Below are 27,374 nucleotides of genomic sequence, written 5' to 3'. Positions count from 1 at the left end.
GAGGGAGTAGCACCTGAATCAGGAAAGTCCAGACCAAGGCCCAGATGCAGTGGTGGTTTGTGTGAGGGAAAATCAGTTGAGTTTGACTCCTGGCACATGCAGAGCCTCTGAGGGTGAGTGGTTACCATGCCTCAGATATAGGCCAGCTGCCTGCCCTGGATGGGGTTGTATTCCTCTGAAGGAGCAGCTGTGTAACTGGACATCGCTCCTGGATCCCAACTCTCTTGTTAGGAACGCCTTCTGATGGGATGGCTTGATCACAGTAGTTCAAGCATTGGTAATTTCAGGATTGAATTATTATGGTGCACTATGTATGGGGCATCTCTTGTGGCCGGTACGGAAGCTGCAGTTTGTGCAGAATGCTGTAGCTCGATTACTGACTATGATCCGGCCAGCAGTGCTGTCAAGTATCCCGTTTCCCCCGGGATTCTCCCTTATTTCAAGCAGTTTCCCGCTGCTCTCCCTTATTTTTTATTTCCCTTAAATTTCCCGTTTTTAATGGAAGCAGCTCCTCCCCTGCTGGCCAGGGACTGGGTGGGAAGACCTCGCCTACTTGGAGAGAAAAGCCTCAGCCCTCAAAGCAAGTGGGAGCCGTTTCCCGTGCTTACAGGGGGGTGTATTCCTCCCCCTGCATCAGCCCCTATCCGTTGCCGCCGAGCCCCTCAGCCGGCCAATAGGGTTAGCTGGCGGGCGGAGCCTGGCTGCCTTTGAGCAACTGCTGCTTCCTGTCCTGTTTTGATGGGATCAGACAAGAAGACGATGGGGCTCCATCGCGCGGAGCACATGGCTGCCCTCCTCTTTACTGGCTGCCTTCCTCTATGCTCTGCTCCGAGCCCGAGCCTGCTTGCTTTTCCCGGCTGCTGACACGTTCAATGCTGCTCCGCCCACTTTTGCTTCTGGCCCCGCCCACCACTGACATGTGACTGTCCCCAGGATGGGTGAGACTGCTGATCCCTTATTTTCAAATCCGAAACTTGACAGCTATGCCGGCCAGGAGCAGTGGCGTTGCAATGGGGAGGGGGGGCAGGGTGCCCTGGGTGCCATGTCTGGGGGGGTGACAAGAAGGCACCCCATGGGGGCTCTCCCTGCAGCCGCAGCACAAGCAGCCATAGCGCCGCCGCAGCCACATGTGGAGGATCCTCCGTTCGCAGCTGCAGCCACGAGCAGAGGATCCCGGACCCGGCGGCAAACCGCTATGTACAGCACATATGCGGCGGCGCTACGTACGGCACATGCGTCGTACGTAGCAATGCCACATATGCGCCCTACGTAGCGACGCCTGCCTCAGGTGTCATGACACCTTCGTTCGCCCCGGCCAGGAGATTACATCTCTGCTCAAAGATCTGCACTGGCTACTGATTTGCTAGGAGCTCAAAGCTCAATATAGTATATGAAGCCCTTAACAGCTTGGGACCAGTTTCCTTGAAGCATGGCTTTGCCCCCTGTGTGCCTCAGTCAGATCTATGAAACTTGCAAGTACTGCAAGTACTGCACCATACAATGTTCACTCTCCATCTGTAGGAAGGTCAGCTTTCAGTTTGGCCGCCCCTGTCCTCTCTGGACCTTCCCACCTTCATTGTGCTGTTGTAGACAGCTGCTAAAACCCTTTTTGTTTTGGCGAGTCTATCTGGACCTGTAAATGAGCTATGAATACCTGTTTTAAAGTTTTGCTGATTTTTATTTTTATATTGATAATTGTTTTATTGTCTTCTATGGTACACCACTTGAGGATTCTTGAATAAAGCAGCTTATACATTATTCTAAATAAAAAGAAATATTGGATGGCTCACTACAGTGTAAACACTCTCCGAAAGGCAGAGAAGGACAAACGACCATCCTTTGTGCTATGAACTGTTACATCCAAACAGTACAGAAATGACAACTATTGCATGGAAAGAGACTTCAGTCCCTTTTCGGCCTCGCAGAACTACAGTTCCAGTGGTCACTCCCTCTTCCCAGGGAATTCTGGGAATTGTGAGTGGGAAAGGGGTCTCCTTACAACTCTCTGCAGCCTTAACACACTACACTCCCCAGGATTCTCTGGGGGAAGCAGTGACTGTTTAAAGCGGTATGATTCTGCTTTAAATGTATAGTGAAGATGGAGCCTTAGAAGTAAATCCAGCATGATTTTTCTGGGCATTCTGGGTTTAAATGTACATTCAGCTTTGCCCACTAGGTGAACTGGTGGTGTTAGCTTTGTTCCTTTTCCAGTGCTTGTCCGAGGATTGCCTTTTAACTTATGCCAGAGCTATGCATTGCAATCCTGTGCATATTTACTTAGAAGTAAACCTTCCTAATTTCAATGGGGAAACTCCCTAGAAAGAATGCACAGGACTGCAGCCTTGTGGTTAGAAGATATGTATAGTCAAAACACGGGTATTCTCCTCCGACCATGTTGTAATAGCATGCTCCTCCTCATTTGCTCACTTTGGGTTAAAGAAGATGACCGCTGACCTTTTGTTTTGCTAGATAGTGTCTTTTTGAAGAGAGATGCCTTTAGATTTGTTTTCCTAGTCGGCATAACTTATTTTCACTTACTTATACCTTCCATAGCCAGCTAATTATATTGAGAGATTGAAATTAGCACCAAACAATCTGAACAGGATACTGGCAATCCCAGAGATCACGACTGTATCACACATAAGGAAGAATTATGAAAAATTGGGAACGGCACCCCAACACAACACATTTAGAATGGGGGGTTATTCAAATCCCTAGGCATGGACTAGTGGGCCTTCTTTTTTTTCTCGGGGCTGAAACCAATTGCCCCCAAGGAGGCCTGTGCAGAGCTGGGGGGCAGCTGGGTACACTTGCCCCAGGCTTCGGAGGGCTGAACTGTCCGGGCACCCCCACCAGGGGCCTGCCAGGCTTACGCTGTCATGCCAAGAATGAGACCCAGACAAGCTCTGGCTGGACCTGCCCTCTAGCTTGCATATAAATTAGAAGAATAAAGCTTTCAGAAAGCATGGGGAGGGAATGGAGCAGTTGCACAGAAAAGGAGCTAGGCAGCCCCCATTTGACCCTGCAAAGATTAGCTCAAGGTACCTTGCATTAGACGCTTTCATATTTTTTTAATTCATCGCTGTGCACTTTTATTTCTAACCATAGCCTCAAGGATGATGCCAGCCTTGTTCTGTGATTTGTCCCCTTTTCCTCCTCCAGATGTCCAAATGGATTCTTCGGACAGAGATGTTTGGAGAAACAGCCTTTGCGATTGTACATGCCAGATCCTAAGCAAAGTATGTTTGAAGAAAAAAATTGCACCATACTACTTATAATCTCCTGGGTACAGCGCTGGATTTAGAATGGCATAGTGAGGGTGTTCTTTTGAGTTAAGGTCTGGGTTAAGGTTTAGGGTTACAGGTAAGGGACCAACCCCAGGCACATCAGAGGAGGAATCTCGAAAGGGAGCTGAGTTGGCAGCAGAAAGAGCCTCGTTTCAGTCTGTTTGGATGTCATGCTATCTTGTTTCTCTCTCTTTCTGGTTTTCTTTCTTTTGTTAGGTGTCCGAACGAATTCACAGGGGACCAGTGTCAGAACTTCGCAATGGCCAGCTTCTCCAGTATGTCTCTTTCCACTTCTCTCTTTCTCTGATTTATCATAACAGACTGTGTGAAAAGCTTTAAAGCAGCTCTTTTCTGAATAGGAACCTTCACTTCCCCGCTTTGTGCTTTAGTTGTTATTGCTCCTGATTCTAATCTGAACATAACTCACCGCTGATGTATAGTTCAGGCAAAATCTAAATGCAGCAAAGAATGAGGCTGTGTACACATTGTCATTTACTCCAGCTCCAGTGTGCTCCTGCTGCTGGCTTTTGTGCACAGGTGATATTACCCACAATGTAGAGCTAGCTATCCTGTAGCTGGTTGAGTAATAATGCTGTTTGATGCATTTTGTCTCAACACAGCTTAAATCTGAAAGTAAAATTTAAGCCACATTCACGTCACAGTTCAGCGGAGGTGTCTGTATTTGTGAGAGCAATTGTGCCTGTGTGTGCTTCATGAACAGTAATTTGGGGGGAATTTACATGGGCTGGGAAAACAAACAGTTTAATGAGCATTGGGTGAACACATCCCTACCTCACCTCTCGTGTGTACAACAAAATGCAAACGCAACTTGAAACACAGTAGGAAGGAAGCAACTGTACCACATTTTAAGCTGCTAATGTGTACATAGCTTGGGTCCAGTTAATCTGTGAGATGCCCTGAAAGTGTCCAGCCTGCAAGGAGTTCATTAGTTCATTATGTCACAAAGCATAATGCAAGGGGATCGTTTTCTTGTCCTCAGAGCTATAACAATTTGGCAGTTAGATGAAGATTGCACCCGACTCTGAACTTTAAAAACAACCCCAGTCTTATTCCAAGGGCACTCTATGATGGCAACAGAGGAAGTGACTGCAGCTAAAAAAGACATGGAGAGAACCAAAGTTCTTTGCTGCCATCAAATGACTATATGATGCCATTTTGCATTAAGACAATGACACTTATTAGTGGCCCAACCTGTAGCCATCCCTATGTTGATCCATCTGTTTCCCAAATGCCTGGCAGCTAGCGTAAATCCCTTGTACCAACACGGGGACCCTGCAGCTCAGTGCCACTGAGAAGCGATCCACAGAACCAGGACAATCCTGTTATTTGCTTTTCCTGAAGTGATGTTCACTATGAAATATGGCTGGCTGGCTGTTTTTTTACACATTGATCACTTTGAGAGAATATGGAAGTCTGTGCTTGCAGACCAAAATTTGATATTATAGTTGATACCAAAAAGTTGGGGAAATGTAAAGGTAAAGGGACCCCTGACCATCAGGTCCAGTCGTGTCCAACTCTGGGGCTGCGGCACTCATCTCGCATTACTGGCCGAGGGAGCCGGCGTACAGCTTCTGGGTCATGGGGCCAGCATGACTAAGCCACTTCTGGCGAACCAAAGCAGCGCACGGAAACGCTGTTTACCTTCCCGCCGGAGCGGTACCTATTTACCTACTTGCACTTGACGTGCTTTCGAACTCTAGGTTGGTAACAACAAAAACAAATTTTGAAAAAAGCATGTTTTGGACCTTCCAGTTTCACCTCTGCTGGATTTGCTGCTCAACGCCTAAAATGGCACTGCAGCCTATCACAATCTGCCCTCCCTCCCCTCCTCCACATTTTTACTACTGGTGATTTTTAGTGGATTGGGGGGATATAAACGTTGAAATAAATGATATTTTCTGCATACATGGCCAATTTCATTGCAGTGCAACCTTCTTCAAACAAATGATGCTTAAAATAGAGTGGTGCTCTTACTTTTAAGAGCTTAGGATAGGAATCCTGGCCGTATAAGTCCTACACTCTGTCATAAAGAGTATTCAATAATCTGAGCCTTACGAGGTTTTGTAAACTATAAACTAGAACAAAACCAACTCAGAACCCAATAAAATAGTTTTAAAGTTCCAACAGAATACTTGCACTCGTGCAAGTCAACATAAGTCTAAACATATGCATGTTTAGTTGGTACAGTAGTCATATGCAGGAATATTTTTTTCTAAATTCCATGGTAGTTTAGTTCAATGGGGGAGCATCTGCTTTGCAGGGAGAAGGTTCCAGGTTCAGTCTCTGGCATTCCTGGGTAGGGCTGGGAAAGACTCCCCTCTGGAACCCCTGGGGGGCCTGCGGGTGCCATTCAGTGCAGACAAACCTGATGGATCCATGGTCTAACACTGTGCACAATCTCAGTCCTGGAAGACTGGGAAGGTTTTAAATGAAAAATTAGGAGAATAATGTTTCTCTTACTTGGCCAGCCCAGAAGGAAAAGCGGAAGCTTTGGAAAAATCAACTTTTTTAGAAGAAGGAAATGAAAGATCCCTAAATGAGAGGGAACCCTATTTAAACGAACAGTTGCCCTCACCAGAACCACTAGACTCTCAGTTGTGAGTGAAGCTTGGGGGGGGGGCGGAATTAAGATTTTGTCCCCTTTCAAGTTACACACAGGAGTAGCATTCCATTTATTTGTTTTGTAATGCAAAGCTGAAGAGGAGTTTGCTGAAATGCAGGAGCAATGGTAAAAGTAACATTTCCATAGCAGTTTCTTTCATACAGCAATTTATAGAACACTGTTAGAGGTTTTCTAATATTGTACAGGATGCAGGAAAATAAAATTTGTGGATTATGTGTGTTGGGGCTTTTGGTTTTAACTGGAAAAGCCTCAAAACCAGTATAGCACTTGGAGTGGTGTCCAGCTACGCTTCCTGCTGCGTTTCCCTGCTTCTCCAGTGCTTTTGCAGAGTTGTTCAAACTTCAAACTTCTTCTTGCGCAACGGTATGTGTGCCTTTCTTGCCAGCAATTAAACTCCCATAAAGTCTAGCTTGTTTCAAGTCAAGCAAGCTTTATTTACAGGCATATAAATCACGGAGCTTCTCTCCCGGGCTTACAGAAGACATGTCACCCGGTCAAAAACGAAAGTAGGACTGACCAGGAAATAAACAGTGCATCACATAAATCACATAGGCTTCGCATACAGCAGATACCCCGGGTGTTGTGACGCATCTTCCCTGTGGGAAGAGCGTACTGTTGAGCTTATTTAACCCTGAAAGCTCCAAACCTCACAATGTGTCAGGAAACATAAATCCAAAATATTACTTGAAGGGGGGAAAGAATGAACCTTGAATGTTCTCTAAATCTTGGACCCTTGCCCAGTGGTTTGAATAATTTGTTTGGCATTCGCTACAGAATTGCTCGTACAACCATTTCATTTAATGATTGTTTTATGAAACTGCTTTGCAATCTTTATTTCAACACGAAGCCTCAGTTAACGGAACTGTAGCTCTAGGAAAGCATTAGTTAACAGTTACTTCAAAATATTTTGAAGAGGTAATCTATAAATCAGAATGTAATAAAAAGAGCAGGCAGGTTAAATAGAAAGCCTCTTTCCTACAAATATCAGTTAACATAGAGACTATAATGAGGCCAGAGACATCAGGTAGGCTTAATCGACCTGGGGGCGGAGAATCTTCTGAAGAAAAGGAGGGCCATATTTGTGTTTCCTTAGACCACAATCTGACTAGTTTACACACCTACCTGGAGAAGGCTAGGACTTCATTCCATAAAACAATCCTTTTAGGACACCCTTGTTTTCACCAGAGAAATGTTGGGTGGTATCACATATCTTCTGTGTAACAGTGACCAAGCCTTTCTGTATTTTCATCACGGCCCACATACTGCAAAGAAGAGCCAGAAGATGCTATCTTTGGGCATGCATGGTCTAGAGAGTGGGGTGGGTTTTTTAAAATCATATTGTGGTCTCAAAAGAGGGCTTTTGCATTCCAGCCGTTTACCTCCAAATGCTTCCTTGTTAAAATTCAAAAATCACAATTCACAATTTCCTTATGGTTGCCCCCGAGGTGCTTGGTGGTGCCTCAGTTTCTCATATTAAGCCCCCAAACAGCTGTTTCTCTAGCACTGTAATTCTAGCACTGCAGTGTGTTTGTTAGGTTAAAAGGTGTCAAATACAGAGGCTGATTAGTGCAGGTTAAAAATAGGGCTCTTTGTTGGAAAGATCAGTTAACATTATAAAATACAAGGAGACATTCCTAAGAAATTATCTAACCCATAGAGGTAGGGCCCAAACCTTGATAGACTCAGAGTTTACAGTCAAATAAGGACATAGGGTGGTGCTGTGGGTTACACCACAGAGCCTAGGGCTTGTCGATCAGAAGGTTGGCGGTTCGAATCCCCACGATGGGGTGAGCTCCCATTGCTTGGTCCCTGCTCCTGCCAACCTAGCAGTTTGAAAACACGCCAAAAGTGCAAGTAGATAAATAGGTACCACTCCGGCAGGAAGGTAAACAGTGTTTCCGTGCACTGCTCTGGTTTCGCCAGAAGTGGCTTAGTCATGCTGGCCACATGACCTGGAAGCTGTACGCCGGCTCCCTCGGCCATTAATGCCAGATGAGCGCCACAACCCCAGAGTCGTCCGCGACTGGACCTTAATGGTCAGGGGTCCCTTTACCTTTAAGGACATAAGAAGCAAATGGCCAGCCTCCATACCTTTAAAGCACATTTAATCAGAAAACAGCAAGAGCAGACTAGAAATTATCTCCAGCAGCAAAATCTCCAAAGAAGCCAATAGAATCTGTAAATTATTTCCCCACAGGTGGTCTAACCAGTTCCCCTCCAGTGTGTTTATAGGCGTTTATAGGCAAATTGGGCAGCAATCAGCTGAGCAGCAGGAGAAGTGGTAGTTATCTTCAGGTAGAAGCAAACACCTTACTCTTCATGAGTGAAGCTCCTATGCAAATAGCAAGATGCTCCTGGGTAACAGCACCCTGAGAATGGAGGTCTTCTGCAGAGTGTCATCTGTTAAGTGCTAAGAAAGATGATTGGGGCTGAGAAAAGAAGATAAGGTGAAGGATAAGTTTTTAATGAGCAGAATAAGTGAGTTTGTACAATGCATTCAATAGTTATGTGGCTCAGATAACTTTCCAGTGTATGGGTGAATTTGTAAGCAGTTTAAATTTTCTTTTAATCTGAGGAGCGGTTGATTCCATAATTTCTTTATATTTTGAAAAAAGAAATTCACAGACTTATGTGATCCCTCTGAAGGAAGGTGACAGGATTTAACTTCAGTAATAGCTGTCATTTGTTGGAAGCATTTCACACACATTGCCTGAGTGATTTTTACAACAGACCTATATATGGTAGGCCATTTTATTATCAGTCCTGTATGATCCCTCTTTTATTATTGACTTTAGAGTTGTCAAATAGGTCAGGAAGTGTGCCAGGCATACCGTGCAGTCTGTTATTGTTACAATGAAGGGGAGGGTCTTAAAGCCGAGAAGGAACAGCTTACAGCAACATTGGCTTTTTTATAGTACAGTGGTACCTCAGGTTGCGTACTTAATTGGTTCCGGGTTGCCGTTCGTAACCCGAAAAGTATGTAACCTGAAAATCGCGCTTTGCACATGCGCGAACTGCACAGACCGCGCTTGCGCAGACAAGCTGGAACGTGTCCAGAGGAGAGCAACCAAAATGGTCAAAGGCCTGGAAACGATGCCTTATGAGGAACGGCTTAGGGAGCTGGGTATGTTTAGCCTGGAGAAGAGAAGGTTAAGGGGTGATATGATAGCCATGTTCAAATATATAGAAGGATGTCATATAGAGGAAGGAGAAAGGTTGTTTTCTGCTGCTCCAGAGAAGCGGACACGGGGCAATGGATTCAAACTAGAAGAAAGAAGATTCCACCTAAACATTAGGAAGAACTTCCTGACAGTAAGAGCTGTTGGACAGTGGAATTTGCTGCCAAGGACTGTGGTGGAGTCTCCTTCTTTGGAGGTCTTTAAGCGGAGGCTTGACAGCCATCTGTCAGGAATGCTTTGATGGTGTTTCCTGCTTGGCAGGGGGTTGGACTGGATGGCCCTTGTGGTCTCTTCCAACTCTATGATTCTATGAGAATACTTCTGCACATGCGCGGATCACGCACGCACCCAAAAGCACTTCCTGGTTACGGGAGTACGTAACCCGAAAAGTACGTAACCCGAAGTGGATGTAACCCGAGATACGACTGTAGATGGAAAATGGGGTGAATCTGTGGCAGAGATCTGAAAACAAAAACCAGTAGAAATTACTTGAAGAAGGGAACCAAGTTACAATACAGTGGTACCTCAGGTTACATACACTTCAGTTTACATACACTTCAGGTTACAGACTCCACTAACCCAGAAATAATGCTTCAGGTTAAGAACTTTGCTTCAGGATAAGAACAGAAATCGTGCTCTGGTGGCGCAGCAGCAGCAGGAGGTCCCATTAGCTAAAGTGGTGCTTCAGGTTATGAACAGTTTCAGGTTAAGAACGGATCTCCGGAACGAATTAAGTACGTAACCCGAGGGGTACCACTGTATGGATTTCTTTGCGAGAACTTAGCGTATCAAAAGCAACGACAAATCTTAAAGATAGGAAATGGAGACATATAGGACTTGAGTAATATAGTATTGCTCTCACATGCACATACCATCTTTCCCCCCTCTTCCACCATGAAGTAGCAGCAGCAGCAGCAGCAGCCCCCTCCCTCCTTCCCTATATTGACTGTGTCCTGATAGGTGGGTCAGGGGTTTCCCTTCCACACCTTTCTTCTCATAGGCAGATGGCTCACTGATTCTTATAACATTACTATTACATTATTATACATTAATACAGATCCATTTTGTAAAGTGCCAAGTACAATGTTTCATAGGCAAAAATACAAAGGTCCCTGCCTCCAAGGAACTCTAGCCTCTAAAGGATCCTCTGAAGTTTCCATTGTATGTCATTATAATGGAAATGTTCCTGACGGGGATGGAGCTGTGATGCTCTTCGTATGAGGTTGCCCTACTAGAAAGTTTTCCTTTCTCCCCAGGCTGTATCAGAGTGCCTTGTGGTATTGGCTCCCTGTTGAAGGATTGTGTAACTCACTTGTTTGGTATTTCTGCAGTCTGAATGTATCCTCAGACCATGTTTTTCAAACTTGAACCTTCTTGAATCAATGGGATTCTTTTTCTCTTTAAAAACACCCCAAACAGCAGCAGTTTTGTGAAGTGGGTCTAGGCTTCCTCAAACTTGGCCCTCCAGATGTTTTGAGACTACATTTCCCATCATCCCTGATCACTGGTCCTGCTAGCTAGGGATCATGGGAGTTGTGGGCCAAAAACACCTGGAGGGCCAAGTTTGAGGAAGACTGGAACCGTTAACCCCTCCTGCACATGCCAGTAGTTCAAATCATTATTCCTTCATTATTCCACCCAACCCCATGACTGTTGTTAATTTTTAAAAGGAGAATCCCCAGTATGGGACTCAAATATTTGCTTAACATCACTATCACTTCTGGTTTGATACTTAGACTTTTGTGTTTGCTTTTAAGGGTGTTATCGTTCTTTGATCTCCTTGCACTTTAAAACTTGGGAAGTACCCTATGGCCAGTTATCAGAGAAAACATCAGATATCAATAAGCATCCCAAGAGTTATAGTATATGCAAATAGCCTTGGCCACAATCTGTAGAAGCCTGAAGGGATTTGGCTGATGCTCAGGATGCTACTGGGATTTTAGCTTACCTAGAGGCAGGAGCTTGCTTGTGGTGGCCCCATGTTAATTGATATGATTACCAAGTGTAAACCTTGGGGCTTCAACGAAATGGCCAGCATTTACTCTCTCTGTCCCCTTGCCCCAGGTTTTCCTTAACGTCCAAACTGAAGAAGAGTTCTGGAGAACTCAAAAGTTTGCCCACTGTGATTATTAGATTTGCTAATCAGCTGAAATTACTGTATATGATTTTAAGTCTCCTGTGTGCTGAGGAGTCAATGCAGTCTTATTGGCCACTAACAGAATTTAAGTTTTAAAAAAACAAGCCTTCAGTCAGGAATAGGACAGGAGATAAAATGGATTCAGTTTGCATTTAAAGGGTTTATCAAATTTGCCCTTTCCAAAACATTGTAGAAACTGAAACACAGCCGTCCATCAAAATTCTCATTTATATGAAATATGCTATGCAGTTCTCCAACCAAACAATGCTCAAAGTGCACATAAACGTTATATTTGTGAAAATAACATACAAAAAAGGCACATCAAGTTAGATGAAATTGCTTGCAAAAAATTGTACATTAGTCAAAACTGCATGTTAAAATGTGTTTATGGGGGGTGCACTAAAATGCTGAAGAATTTTCAAAGGTTTCTTCCTAAAAGAAAATCACAAATTGCAGCAGAAATGTGGAAGTATGAATTTAAGATTGAGAAAAATGAGAAATTGAGAGAACTGAGATTGACAGATTCTTCTATCCCTAGTCAGGAACATTGAATCTGTACTTTCCCATCCTCTACTTTATTTTCCTTTCTCCATTTCCTGTATAGGTTGCACAAGTAATGTTAGACTAAGTTTTTTATTCTTTCCTTTGGGCAATAATTATATTTCTGGGCATAATTAATTGCCCCCTTTTCATTTCTCCTGTTGTGTGGATAATGCAAACTGCTATCCCAAACCATTAATGTTTATAAGAGATAACACTATTTCTTTAATGATTCTTGGTGTTCATAAACGATTTCTTAATTTAGTGCAGACTGTGGGAAATGCCTTACAGCTTGATCTTAACCACATTCACTTGGAAGTAAATTGATTTCAAGAGGACTTACTTTGAAGCAAATGCGTTTAAGATTCAGCTGGAAATGTCTTGCATAAATTTCATTTCGTTGCAGATGTAATGGGTTGTCCTTCAGAAGTTGTTCATTTAAGCTGCAGTCCTGTACATGCTTACCTGAGCGGAAGTCACATTGAACTCAATGGGACTTACTTTTGAGTAGACATGCATAGGATTGTATTGTTAATGCTATATATTGTCATTGCCATGTATGGCAGTAAAAAAAGGGTTGTGCATACATGTGCAAATCTACTAGCTCAATGTCGCGACAATAGTGAGAAGGAAAGATCTCTTTAGCAAGAATACACCTGCACTTAAATAAAAGTACCGGTATATGTGATAAATGCCTATACCATTGCAGATCTATCTAGGCATTCTTTTACATAGAATGTTTTAAAAATAAACTGGTGGTGACAGTTCTGTATGCTTTGATTCTTCTCTTGTGATTTTGAAAACTGATATATTTTATGTTTTTTTAAAAAAGTATTTTTAAATATTTGGCAATCTCTCCTATAAACCTGTTTCTCTTTTTTTCCTTTCCTTCTCTGTTCTCTTTCTGCACTGGCAGAGCACCTTGGATTAGAATTAAAGGGTATGGACCAAACCATTCATTTGTTAACCAGATACCATTACGAGCCGCTGACAGCCCTTCACGTTGTATTTTGATAGCTTCAATGGGATGGTTTTAAAAATCAGCTGTTCTGTTCCTTGTTCTGGCACAAATTGGGCCAAACGTAATAGCTAAAATTAGACTGAAGGAATTAATTCCTAAATAATCTGCATGGGTTCATTGCAGCACTCGCCTTAGTGGGAAACGCGCCCAGCTCAGCTGCAGAGACTGGTCTGTGTTACTTTCCACTTCCGTGCTGCATGATGTTTGGATGTAAACAGAAAAATTGATCGTGTCATTCTGGAAAAACCATCTATAGTGGGAGTAGTGGACAAACACTCCAGTAAGGAAAAGGTTGGTATGAAAGAAATCAGGAAGTTCCAGCAATTCTACAAAGCTACCCTGGCTCTCAAAAAAAATAAAAAATAAACATGGAAAAGTCAATTTTTATTTTCCCCTCTGCCTCACCCCATGATATTCCTTGTTCGTTTGGAAGGAATCAATTAAAAAAGATAGAGCTAGGTAGGTCAGGAGTGGGAACTCTTTGACTTTCCAGATGTTGCTGAACTACAGTTCCCACCAAAGATGGTCACTGGCCAGGGATTATGGAAGCTGTAGTTTCAACAACATCTGGAGGACCAAAGGACCATCTCTGAGGGAGGCGTATGTTGAAATGTAAGGCCCCATAGCGGCCTGTCCTATTTCACCACCAGTAGTGCTAGGTTTAGATGAGTTCCCCAACAGCTGTTCTAAACATGACACAAAATGAAGTAAAACCCTGGGGTGGCAGGTTTCTGTGCTGTACCACTTCCAATTTCAAGCAGAGGGTATATTTACCCTTCAAAAAAATACACAATTCACTGCATATACTGGATTTAAGGCCAAACTACATGTTTAAGAGAGGTTTATGGAGGGCTCTGATTGTGTCAAGTAGCAGGCCAGAGAGGATTGGGTCCAAACAGTGACACTGGGGAAGAGAATAGCCAACCTTTTTTCTGAACAGTTTTTGCTTCCAGGTCCTCTTTGCTGAGGGGAAAATACAGATAAAATACAGTTTGGGCCCTAGCACCTTAGACAGAAAATGATGCTGAACCTTTCTCTCCAGTATGCTAGTTTCCTATTTGGAAGGAGAATTTTGTATGGGGAAACATCCAGAAATCTCCCCCATCTCCAAGTGGTACAGGCCAGAATTCTATCACCCCTGCTCCCCATAGGAGTGGCATTCATGATGGAATAGTGTTGAAAGCACTTACTGGACATGCTCGTTAAAGGTTGAGTGTTCCATGTTAATAAGAACTGCACATGCAACTGGAAAATCAGGATTCCCAGCCGTACATGCATAGAGACCCTTTCTCGCTAATGCTTGATGCTGGGTTGTCACTGCTGGGTGTGTTTTGCCTGTGTGTGGTGGCATTCACTGAGGGGCTAGTTTGAAACCCACCCACCCTTCCCCTCCGCTTATTCTGCATCATCTTGGGAAGAAGAACATGATCCCAATGCCAGAGGAACTGCACTGGGGTCTGAATGTGTATAAAAAGCTAAACTTTGAGCATATCAGCAGTTTCTGTAGGAGGCTATAAGGCCATCCCTGGTTATTACCAACCAATCATCTGCTTCCTGCTTCTTTCCCCATTCACTCAATATAATAGCAAAAAGAGCTTGTTGCGTTGTCACGCTGCTATAGTAATTTCCAAGAAAAAACGATTTCCCATGCTTAAACTTAATAAACAGAAAAATATGCTCACACATATTCAGAGCTGGATAATTTATCCCAAACACCTCCCTTTGAGTATCCTCCTTGTTCTACCCACTTCAGGTGAGGTTTATGAGGCTGGTTTAAAAACAAACCAACCATTCCACATGTATGTCAGGGTGGGGGAACCTCCCAGTTTGGCCTATGAAGCTGTTCCCCCCCCCCCAATGATACCCTCTTGCCTCACATCTGATGTCATTTCCCATGGGAAACTCATTTGCACAGATGACATGCCTGGCTCGGTTGGACTTGGGAAGAGGTGAGCACAGGGCAGGGCGAAGCAGTGATACCCAAACACCCAGCAAACCACCTGGCTATCGGATGCTTGGGTGGTGATGGCCAAGGGACCTTGATAGGCAGGTGGGTCATACCTGTGCCTGATGGACGCAGCGGTTAAGTCCAGGGGCGTACTCAGGATCAAAACTAGCCATGGTCGTTCAGGTTCAAAAACAAAAACAGCTTCAAAAAACAGAAAAACTCCCCCCCCAAAAAAACAGAAAGCCCCAAATGGCTGAAAAACTCAGTTTCCCAGGATCCTCAGTCCTCGCAAAGGAACTACTCACCATGCAAGGGAACTCAGTTTGCCAAGCTCCCTTGCAACGATGAATCCCTGCAACGATGAATTCGCCCCCTGACACTGCCCCAAGTCTCAGCCTGCATCCCCATTTGACCAAGCAGGGTGCAGGCTAGGATCCGGTCGGCATGAGGGAGGGGGAAACAGCCGGCACAACACACACACACACACACACACACACGAGTGGGCAACTGCCTCGGCAAGAGCGGAAGAGCTCAATTGTTATTGAGATTTTGGGAGGGGGAGAAAGACCAGTCTTGAGCTTTTTTCTCCTTTTAGGCTGCCGATAACCATTTAATTTTTATTTATTTTTTTGCTTCGGGGGGGGGGCAGCTGCCCCCCCTGGGTACGCCCATGGTTAAGTCCCCTTCCTTCTGCCTTGCAGCTGTTCTAAATCCTTGCTAAACAGGTTTTTGCATACTTCCTCCTCCTCCTCTTGGCTACGTAGCACTGACACGCTAATGAAGCCAGTGAAAAATTATAAAAGCGGAAGAATATAGAAAGGGAATTACTATAACATCAGGTGTCTTAGGAAAAGCACATGTCTTTCTTGCCTCAATGACAGTGGCTTGTGTTCAGAGAAAGGTTATAATAATACTTTCACTGGTACGAAACATGGAACTTAGTCCACAGTGCTTGGTTATCATTTGCCCACACAATCAGTTTGCAGGACAGCCTATGTAGGAAAGAGATGCTGTAGAAATTGGAGTTCTTGGTGATATCCAGAAGCCAAAAATAAAAAATCCAACAACTCTGGCCAGGCGGGAGATCAGTTTTAAAGTCTTCAAACAGTTTTATTGTTAAGGTATTGGAACAAATTCCAGTTGAAATAAATTCCAGGACAAAGCCCTGTTTCGATAATTCTTCAGCTAGATTTTCATGGTTAAGGTGTACCAATTCTCTGTATACATTATTTTTATTTTTGATATCTAGGAAAGAGAGGCAAGTGCTTTCCAGAAGGAGGGTATATATAGCACTAGTGAGCCTATTCCTGGGTGGAGTGTTTGTCCATGTTTCCAAATCACTTCTGAATCTTGCAAAATTTCATACTGATAGCACCAAATGGACCTGTGTGAATTCATTAACCACAGTTCATTCCCATCAGGTTCTTCTTTGTGGTGGGAATAATAATAATAATAATAATAATAATAATAATAATAATAATATTTCATAGGGAACAGCTACCTCCCACCCCATACCGCCTGCTGACAAGAATGCTGCAATTGAAGGGGAAATGTGCCTACTTATGTATCAGACCATAATTGCCAATTATCAGGAGGTCCACTTCTGTAAACGAACAAACTTCAATGTAGAAAGTGGCCTTGAATTGACAGTGCTCCTGAATCAAAAACACTTTGAAATGACATTTGGAATTGAGGATTTTTGACATCCCTACTTAGCTTAAACTCGTGTTGCTTTAAAAAAAAATGTATTTCTTTCTAGGCTCGCTGTTACGCAAGAAATATATTTTGCATCCTGTCTCTTCTTTTCAGCCCTCCCCCCCCCCAGCCATGTGTGTGCCTGTAATGCTCCATGGATGACATTTCTTCACATGCACGTGGTTTCCTCTTTACAAATTATCACACAATGATAATTTGTTATTTAAAAAAATCACATTCTAGCACATGCATGAAAGAGTTACTCCAAATTTCTTACAATTTAAGTGGAATTTCGAGTTGCTGTTTACATTGCCTCATATTCTCACTGTACAAACCTGTATACGTTTACATGTTATGAATTGTTTCATAGCTAATTATTTTTGCTGAACATTAAGGTCTCTAATTTCAAATGAAACTTTGTGATTCCAAAGTATTGCCACTACACGGTAACAGGTATAGCAACAAATGAGATTTGCAGCACCAGGCCTAGACATGTCTACTCAGAAGTAAGCTCCATTGCGTTGAATGAGACTTACTCCTCCGTGATTTGTATAGGATTGCGGGTGCTGCCATCAAATGTTTGATGTTGCAAATGGATGAAGACGGAATTTTTATGCAGGTCTCAAATGGTGGATGGATCAGCTCATACTTGGAGCCACACTTCATGTCAGAGATTAGGATTTCATGTGAGAGAAATAAGATTATGGAGAAAATTATTACCTTGATAGTTTTGCTCCTCCAAATAGTTAACAATTCACTGTTGAATTCAAGAAAATTCACAGTAAATCTTGGTGAGGACTTAAATTTCTCATTAGGAATAATTATATTCACCAATCTGAGAATCAACATTTGAGTTCTTTCTCTCTCTCTCTCCCTCCCTTCCTTCCTTCCTTTCTTTCACATCCTGCCTTATAGGAAACAAACCCTCCCAAGGCAGTTCACAATAAACATAAACCGTTGTTGTTGTTGTTGTTGTTGTTGTTGTTTAAAAACCTCACAACCAACAAATAATATAAAACTATTAGAAGCCATCAGGATCCTTCCCACCTGGCAGCCGGTGGTGGAAAAGTCTTGTGGCGGTGAGATCAGACAGGGGTAATCCCAGTTGGAGCAGATCTGAGGTTGTGGTCATGGAATTCATTTTATTTTGAAACAGAGTTAAAAGAACAAGAACACTAAAGAAATAAACTCACAGATAAATTATTGTATTAAATCTGGCTACTTTTGCAGAGCACCAAGATTCATGGGTACAGCACTCAAGAACAACATCTCTAAGTGGTTCACGCATCACAACAAAAGGGGTACAGTGGTATACCTTGGTTTACAAATTTAATCCATTCCAGAAGTCCATTCTTAAACCAAAGTGATCTTAAACCAAGGTGTGCTTTCCCATAGCAATGAGGGACTCGATTTACAAATGGAACACACTCAACAGGAAGCGGAACATGTTCTGCTTCCAAGGCAAAGTTCACAAACCAAAACACCTACTTCCGGGTTTGCAGCGTTCTTAAGTTGTTCATAAACTAAGCCGTTCTTAAACCAAGCTACCACGGTATTGGTATAAGAAATCGGTAGCTGAAGGTGGCACCACTCAGCTGACCTCTCTCTGGCTGAGTCGCTGCTGCATTCAAAGATGGCAAGCAGGCAGGGTGAGGCCAACATGGTACAAACACCATGACAGGAGCAATGGATTGGCTCCGGCAGCGCATTTGCACTGCACCAACTCTCTGCCACCTTGTCCCTTCCCCTCCCCATCCTGGTTTGCAGCAGGAACTCAGCTGGAGAGAGGTCAGTTGCAGAGAAACAGCCCCCCCCCAACATTCAAAAGGAAACTGATAATAATTCCAACTACAGCTCACCTTTGTAGCATAGATCTTTTCTGATCACAAACCAGTGCTGTCAAGTATCCCGTTTCCCCCGGGATTCTCCCTTATTTCAAGCAGTTTCCCGCTGCTCTCCCTTATTTTTTATTTCCCTTAAATTTCCCGTTTTTAGTGGAAGCAGCTCCTCCCCTGCTGGCCAGGGACTGGGTGGGAAGACCTCGCCTACTTGGAGAGAAAAGCCTCAGCCCTCAAAGCAAGTGGGAGCCGTTTCCCGTGCTTACAGGGGGGTGTATTCCTCCCCCTGCATCAGCCCCTATCCGTTGCCACTGAGCCCCTCAGCCGGCCAATAGGGTTAGCTGGCGGGCGGAGCCTGGCTGCCTTTGAGCAGCTGCTGCTTCCTGTCCTGTTTTGATGGGATCAGACAAGAAGACGATGGGGCTCCATCACGCGGAGCACATGGCTGCCCTCCTCTTTGCTCCGCTCCGAGCCCACTTGGAGTTTACATTGCTGCTCCGCCCACTTTTGCTTCTGGCTCCGCCCACCACTGACATGTGACTGTCCCCAGGATAGGGGAGACTGCTGATCCCTTATTTTCAAATCCGAAACTTGACAGCTATGTCACAAACCAGGCAGAGAGGAAGGGTTTGGGGACTGGCATGTCCAACTGGTGAAAAGGCAATTGCTTTCCCTGTTTCCAGCATTGCATGTCCTGAGTATAGAGAGATACTCTTAACATCTCAAGTGAGAAAAAGGCATCTCATCTTAATGATATTCAGTGGGATTTGCCCATTTAAGCTGCTTTGAGCTAGATTTATAATACCACATGCCCATTTCAAAAAGCAAGGTATGGGTATGAGGGCCTAATGTGTGCCTGCAAATCCTGACAGCCCAAGTATAAACCTCCTGAGTGCTTATATACTGGAAAGGTAACACAGTAGTCAAGCCATATAATCCTCAGATATATTCACACCTGAGGCTGAAAGTGAAGTCTACCATGCCCTCCAGTTCTATGGCATCAGAATGAATAGCAGGAGCAGCGGCGTAGCAAGGTTAATTGGTACCCGGGGGCAAAAAAAAAATTGTCCCCCCCCCCCCAGAGTCATGGGAAGGTCAGGTGGTACCCGGTGCGGAAAATTTCTTGTCAACCCCCCCATTGATCCCCCCCCCCCGCAAAAATTGTTTTTACGTTATTTCATATTTTCTTACAAAGGAATAATAGCAAGTAATAATAATTCCTCCCTTATTTCCAGCAGTTTCCCGCTGCTCTCCCTTATTTTTTATTTCCCTTAAATTTCCCGTTTTTAGTGGAAGCAGCTCCTCCCCTGCTGGCCAGGGACTGGGTGGGAAGACCTCGCCTACTTGGAGAGAAAAGCCTCAGCCCTCAAAGCAAGTGGGAGCCATTTCCCATGCTTACAGGGGGGTGTATTCCTCCCCCTGCATCAGCCCCTGTCCATTGCCGCCGAGCCCCTCAGCCGGCCAATAGGGTTAGCTGGCGGGCGGAGCTTGACAGCTATGCGCCAGAGCACGATTTCTGTTCTTATCCTGAAGCAAAGTTCTTAACCTGAAGCATTATTTCTGGGTTAGCGGAGTCTGTAACCTGAAGCGTCTGTAACCATCAACAGAATGACACAGGGCACAGCAGTGATTTGCCAGTGCAGCCATGCTACATCGGCTGCACCAGCAAATTCACATTACATCACAAATGTTAAAAGTAGGACAAAATGAAAAATGAAAAGAATAAATGCATCTGAGCATTTGCTAAATGCACCCCCACAGAAGGCACAGAACTCATAATATATTTGATTGCTATTCTTAAATGAATGGTGAAAGAAGTGAAACTAGTGAACATGAGTAAGTAAAAGGTGAGAATAAATGCTCCATTCTTGCTGCCTGCAACATTTAGACTGTGATCCCATGCATGCCTACTCCAAAGTAAACCTACTGAGGTAAACAGGGCTATCTCCCTGGTAAGTGTGTTTGGATAGCTGCCTGATTGCACTGTGGCCTGTCTTTTAGGGCATGTTATTTCATTTACTGGTTCAAATTTCACAGCACAGCAAAAGCTTACCTTTCATACTTTAAAGTGCATTGCTCCTTTATTTCTACAGCTGTGTTCAAATAGAGGAGCTTAGACTCTTATTGTGGAATAAATCAGAAGTTCATGGGCAGTGACACCCCCCCATTAGCCTCCTTGTTAGTTCATACCACTTTTTTGCAAAATAGCTTTAAAAGTGAAGTAGAATTCATATGGGCTGGAAAGTTACTCAGTGGATGTGAAAGAAATGAATTGACTCTAAAATAAGGGCCTGATTAAAATTGAGCCAAAATTAATCAGGGCCAGATCCAGATCACTGAATCAGGCCCTGAATTGGATGGGGGTCATGCTTGCACAGCCCCAGTGTGAATGGGGTGAGAGACTGAATAGTCTCCCTGGGAATGGAGGGTCTGAGTAAGAAATGACTGCAAATAAGGCAATATAAATTATAAAAATCCATGAAGGCGTGGTTCGTAGTCTGCTCCAAATAATTCTCAAGTTACACTTGTTGGGTACACATGCATAATATTAAGTTACAATTTCATAAAACAGAGAAGATTATGACCTTGAAAATGATCCCCTCCCAATTCCTCCCAAAGTTTTGGTATAAACAATATCAGCCCTTTGCTATAGGCAGTATTCACATATTTTAGGTACATGGAATATTTTGGATTCTGCAGAATTAGAAATACACACACACACACACACACACACACACACCGGTGTGTGTGTGTATAAAATGCCCCAATGAGAGAGAGACAGTTGTTGACGAACATCATTTCAGACAACATGGAGGCAGATACGCCAAACAAACCAACCAACCAACCAACCAACCAACCAACATGACTGGCATTAGAGACCAGATCTACCATTTCTAGGAGATTTGGTGACTGAGTGGTTGTGAGACATTGTTAGACCTGGCCTCTAAGAAAATTATATTCCAGGTTTGCTTCTCTGTTGTTTCTCAGTGGGTGAACCTACATCTAAATACCACCTGTTCACAGAGGCGTAGCAAGCCCAAGTGGTACCCGGTGCGGATTTTTTTTTTGTCACCCGCCCCCACATCCGCCCACACCCCTTCAAGTCACAGTGAGCGTTTTGCTTCCCCCACAATGCTTTGTGGCACCTCATTTGCATACGAGCCGCTGCAAAGCATTGTGGGGGAGAACGCAAAATGCTCACTGTGACTAGAAGGGGTGTGGGCGGATGGTTCCTCAGGTCCAAGTGGACTGAGTAAAGCAAGTACAGCTAATGCTTTTGCAGTGCTGTGGTGAGTCCTAAGCCCAAAGCCACTGGATTTGCTCTGGCTTGTGCTTGAGGCTCTAGGTGGAAGTGCCAAATGTTACCCCTTGAAGATGGCACCTTTGTGCCCCCTGGTGAAATGTGCCAGGCTGCTGGGTGGAGCCCTGGCTGGGCAGAGCTGTGCTTCTGTGGCTCTTCCCAGCAGGAAAGAAAAAGCAAAGTGTGTGCTGTGTAAGCCAGCTGCTGCACTGAGCGACTTATGAGTTGTGGGGTGGGCATGCTGAGAGTCACCCCCTCTCCCCTGGAACCTGGGGCAGCCTGCCCCCCCCAGTGATGCCCCTGCCTGTTCACTCACAGTTGTAGCCCCCCATTCTTTCCCTGGTTTCCTTCCTTCTCCCAGTCTTTAACCAGGTGCACTTCTGCTCCAAATGACTTGACAGTCCCTGCATTTCCTTAAAGCAAAACCCCAATATGGCCAGGCTCACAACACTGGGCTACACCTTCATGCTGGCCATATGCTACTCTAAGCCTTCCTCCGCCCAGCAAAATGTGTGTACTGACACTGAGTTACTTTGCAGGGTCGACATAACCCATGCTTTATCAGCATCAATCCTACCCTCTGCAATATGAGCATAATAATGATGGCCTTTTTTGCAGTGGCATTAGCCCAGTAATTTTTTTTAATGTTTACTAACTCAGAAAAATATTTTTTTGTATGAAATAAGATATGAGTCAGAAAGATCTTTGCTGCTGCCATTGTCTTGGAGCTACTGCACCTCAATCACAGCAACACTGCCATTCTGGATAGCAGAATTGCCTTCTGTGGGGCAGCAATTGCTTCTCCACCATTAAAGACTATCAGAAAAGTCTTAAGAACAAACCAAGATGTTCCTGTTTTGAAGACTATATAATTCATGTTTCATTCAAACCTTCTCTTTGTCTTATTGGCTAGATCTTCTTTCCTAAAAGTCAGTTATTGCTGGCACTTCATTCATTGACCAAAAGTACTGAAACGTGGGAGCAGGCTAGTCTGTCATAAAAACCAACGGGCGAGCATAGTGCTTGCAAATGGTGTCTCATGGTGAGAGCCAGTGTGGTGTAGTGGTTAAGAGTGGTAGACTCATAATCTGGTGAACCAGATTCGCGTCTCCGCTCCTCCACATGCAGCTGCTGGGTGACCTTGGGCTAGTCAAACTTCTCTGAAGTCTCTCAGCCTCACTCACCTCACAGAGTGTTTGTTGTGGGGGAGGAAGGGAAAGGAGAATGTTAGTCACTTTGAGACTCCTTCAGGTAGTGATAAAGCAGGATATCAAATCCAAACTCCTCCTCCTCCTCCTCCTCCTCCTCCTCCTCCTCCTCCTCCTCTTCTCCTTCTTCTTCTTCTTCTTCTTCTTCTTCTTCTCATATCTCGTGTTCCTCAAGTGCTAGAGACATACTTTTTTTAAAAAAAGGGAAAGAAAGCTGAGGAACTGGAGATTGTGTCTTATTCAGGGGTGTGTGGGCAATTGCCCTCCCTGCCTTCCCATGCAGGCAACCCATTTCTCCCCAGCAAGTAATCACTTCCAACCATTGGTTCATCTGCACAGCTTCTGATAGCAGAAAGGCTGGGTCTACACACATGAAAGAAGTGTTTCAGTTAAACGCGTTGTAAATTTAAACAGGGAAATCTGGTAGAGAAAAACGGGACTCCACAATGTTATATTGCATATACAACACATATAGATGGTTTCTTCTTTAGCAATCTAGCTGAGTCCTGTATAGTCTCATACTCCTCTGCTGTTCTTAGAGGCTCCAGTAGCCAAAAGATACACAGTGGTTCAGCTTCTCTTCCCCTGTCTTCTGCTTAGTTTTGTGGGTTCTGTGACTTCTAAATGCTACCAGAGTTAAGAGATGTTGGACTGTAATACTGGGCTCAGAGCGAAGTGTATGTAGGTATATATTTCCTTTGGCCTCTTCACCAACAAAAAATGGAAATCGACAAGTGTTTCCACTGTGGGTCAACATGAATTTTCTGCAGTATTTGAAGGAAATTTGTGAGTATGACATAGTGCCAAAACAGAGAAAAGAAACAAAGTAGATCAATATATATATATATATATATATATATATATATATATATATATATATATATATAATGTGAATATTGTTTTATGTGTTATATTTATTATTTTATGTAGACATAATTACATAATTTAAACAACTGCAATACATTTCATCATAGTGGGGAAGCATGACCATGTGATCTGAATGCCGGCTTACTCCGCTGTTCAGGTGCTAAGCAGCGTTGATGGTCAACTTCAAGGCCCCTCCTTTCTCTTCTCGGGGTTGTTTATCTTTAAACCAGACTTGGACCAGATAGCCCTTCCATTAGAAAGGTTCTTCAAATGCAAGACCACTCTCTGTAAAGTAGGACACATGAGCACTCTATGAACATGAGACCTCTGTCAAAATAAAATTAAAAAATTTCCTTCCAGTAGCACCTTAAAAGGTAAAGGGACCCCTGACCATTAGGCCCAGTCACGGACGACTCTGGGGTTGCGGCGCTCATCTCGCTTTACTGGCCGAGGGAGCCGGCGTACAGCTTCCGGGTCATGTGGCCAGCATGACAAAGCCGCTTCTGGCGAACCAGAGCAGCGCACAGAAACGCCGTTTACCTTCCCGCCAGAGCGGTACCTATTTATCTACTTGCACTTTTGATGTGCTTTCGAACTGCTAGGTGGGCAGGAGCTGGGACCAAGCAACGGGAGCTCACCCTGTTGTGGGGATTCGAACCGCCAACCTTCTGATCAGCAAGCCCTAGGCTCTGTGGTTTAACCCACAGCGCCACCCGCGCTTAGATACCAACTAAGTTTGTTATTGGTATGAGCTTTCGTGTGCATGCACACTTCTTCAGATACATACCTCTGTGATATGGAAGAACTGGTATGCTCTTACTTGAATGCTGTCATTCATCAGGTATTCTACAAATAGTTGTTCAAAAAAGCAGTGGGATTATTATAAAATATGGAAGAGATGTCTTGGAAAGAAAAAGGAAGCCAGTGTGAATTGTTTTTTTGTTGGATTTGATTCACATGGACAGGGAATAGTAAAAGCAAAGGTTTGGAGAGAAGTGGAATATCTACACCTAATGTTGGGCTAGGAGTACAGATTTTAGTGTATAAATCAGGAAAAGAGCCCATTGGGTTCCATCTGCTAGTGAGAGGGTTGGTATATTCAGAATTCACATTTTAAAACTGATAACGTGTTGTTGTTTTTAATTTTTAACTGTTCGTTGTTTTTATGTCATTTGCAGAAGCTGAGGAGCTGTATCAGAAGAGAGTTCTAACCATAACTGGGATTTGTGTAGCGTTGCTTGTTGTGGGAATAGTGTGTGTGGTAGCTTACTGTAAAACCAAGTGAGTGACATTTATTAATACTAAAGAGAGCTTTTATAAATGCGTGGACAGTTTGTGCCATTCTTAAAGTTCCAGTCGTTATCAGCCTAAAATACTGTTGCGTGTAACCTGAGCTCTGAGTAGCGTCACTGCAGGGATTCCAGCACTTACCCAAGGATCAGTTTCACTGGACACATAGGGTTTTATTTACACCTATGTGCAACTTTACTAAGCTTTATAGAAGGAAAGGAAGGGAGTGGGTCTGCTGTTTTCAGCAACTGATGTCACATGCAGTTCCAGAGTGCTTTCAGGCGGGCAGCTGCTAGTACCACCGAAGAGGCTAGAGCAGTGGCCACTCGCCAGGACAGGAATGGGGCCGAGTGAGGCGGAATTGAGGTCTTGTGGTTGCTCCCACAAGTGGGTGAATGCCACCACCCACCGGGAGCACTCCCCACCTCATTGCCACCTTGCTCCACTTCCATTCCTCAGCGACCAGCACCAGTGCTGCTACTCTGGTACCCTCAGGCGCCATTGTTGTCACCCATGGCAAGTTACATTGTTAACAAATTTAAAAATATAGGCAAAAAGCTGTTGAGGCATGAATTAGAAAATCTTTAAAGAAAACAAAACAAAAAATCTGGAAAAGTGGTGCAAACCAGAACAGTATTAGTGAAAGTTTATTGACGTTTAGATATTATTATTATTATTATTATTATTATTATTATTATTATTATTAATTTTTAAAGCTGCTTTATCTCACTCAAGGCATCCCAAAATGATTTACAACCAAACAAAAAACCCCACACAGAGGCATTGAAACCATATGTTAGCCAATAGGCCCCCTCTCTCAATACATCAATGCACGCATTGAAAACCATGCTTCTAAAGAGAACAACAAGGTAGTGCTAAGAACAATTTCCAGCTGAAGTAATTGTACTACTGTTCTCTTCATGCATCTCCAGTATCTTGTCTAATCGGATAAAGTTCCCATACAGGGGCGTAGCAAGGGGGGGGGCGGGGGGCGTGCCACCCTGGGTTCCATAATGGAGGGGTGAGAAATTATCAAGGAACATTTTTTTAAAAAATGCCTGCTCCGAAGGTCTTAACTTACTATACTAGGGATTATATAGCTATATATGAAATGTCATGCATATCGGTTAATATCTTGACCCTCCTCCACCAAAATAGCTGTTCACTGGGCTGTTTTCCTATGTCGTGAAGGCTGAAATTTCAGTTCAGTGGAGCACTTACTGTTCCCAACCCTAACCCTGTGGAAAGCCATCTAATTAGACTTTAATTTGATTTTGAGGTGTTTTTAGGAGGCAATTTAATTATTGTTTGAATTTTATACCAATGTTATGTATCTGATGTTAGCCACCCTGAGCCCGACTTTGGCCGGGGAGGGTGGGATATAAATAAAAGGGTTTATTATTATTATTACTTGTTATTATTCCTTTGTAAGAAAATATGAAATAACATAAAAGCATTTTTGCAGGGGGGGGGGCGGGTTGACAAGAAATTTTCCGCACCGGGTACCACCTGACCTTCCCATGCCTGGGGGGGGGACAATTTTTTTTTTGCCCCCGGGTACCAATTTACCTTGCTACGCCCCTGTTCCCATATGCAAACTGCAAAGATTGAGCACAAGCCAAAATTCTCTAATTCCCAGCCGCTTGTCCAAAGGGGGACCCTGTCTTCCTTCTTGGCACAAGGATACAGTAAAAAGAGCTGACTATTGTCAAACTTTTTATTTCCCTATTCTTTTTTTTTGTTCATTTCATTTTCAAAGGTTTACATACTTTGCCATCCACAGTACATTTAATTTTTCCATTGACTTCCCATCCCTTCCTCCATGATGTTCTACGTCTATCTTTTAATGCTGTATATTTTAACTTATAACACTCCATATATACGTCCTAAGTTATTGTCATTAATGTCGTTCTACTGTTGCTCATATTTCAAATCCTGCTGGCATTTTCATGCAATCACAATAGTTCTTTAGATATTCTGCAAAAGGTTTCCAATCCTCAAAGAACATTTCGTCATTTTATTCCCCTGTTCGTATCTGAACATCTTTTCAGGATGAAGGTAAATACATCAGTAAAATGTATTAATCTGTTTAACTCTTTAGGAAACAGAGAAATCAAATGCATAACCATTTGCGGCAAAATATGTGTCCGGCCCATCAGAACAGAAACCTTGCAAATGGCCCTAGTCACCCCCGGCTGGACCCTGAGGAAATCCAGATGGCTGATGTAAGTAGCTCTTTTAAGAAATTCAGGGTGTGGGAAGCTCTGAAATAGCAATGGGGGGAGGGGATAGATCAAGGACAGAGAGGGAAATGGCTTTTCCAGAGGCAATTCATGTAGTAATTTGGGGTTTGGGGGGGGGGCTCCCAGCTGCTGCGCTAAAACTGCTATATGTGAGGAAGCGAGAAAAGGACACAGAG

At 43.7% G+C, this 27,374-nt stretch overlaps 1 protein-coding gene across 3 annotated transcripts in view; it reads left to right on the top strand.

Annotated features, from left to right (window-relative positions):
- The window catches only part of NRG2 (neuregulin 2), a 57,561-nt gene that overhangs the window by 24,690 nt on the left and 5,497 nt on the right, over positions 1-27,374 (top strand). Inside the window, exons 5-8 of one of the 3 annotated variants that reach the window (XM_033154179.1) lie at positions 3,504-3,562; positions 12,704-12,727; positions 24,844-24,946; positions 27,057-27,180. In XM_033154179.1, coding sequence (XP_033010070.1) covers positions 3,504-3,562; positions 12,704-12,727; positions 24,844-24,946; positions 27,057-27,180 — 310 coding nt within the window. Of the gene's footprint in view, positions 1-3,162; positions 3,240-3,503; positions 3,563-12,703; positions 12,728-24,843; positions 24,947-27,056; positions 27,181-27,374 lie in introns of all 3 variants that reach the window. The other 2 variants (XM_033154181.1, XM_033154180.1) reach the window with 2 other exon arrangements.

Source organism: Lacerta agilis, chromosome 7 (assembly GCF_009819535.1).
Source record: "Lacerta agilis isolate rLacAgi1 chromosome 7, rLacAgi1.pri, whole genome shotgun sequence".
NCBI classification, from domain to species: domain Eukaryota; kingdom Metazoa; phylum Chordata; class Lepidosauria; order Squamata; family Lacertidae; genus Lacerta; species Lacerta agilis.
The sequence above is the reverse complement of the archived record's forward strand: the minus strand, read 5'-3'. Positions and strand labels throughout refer to the sequence as shown.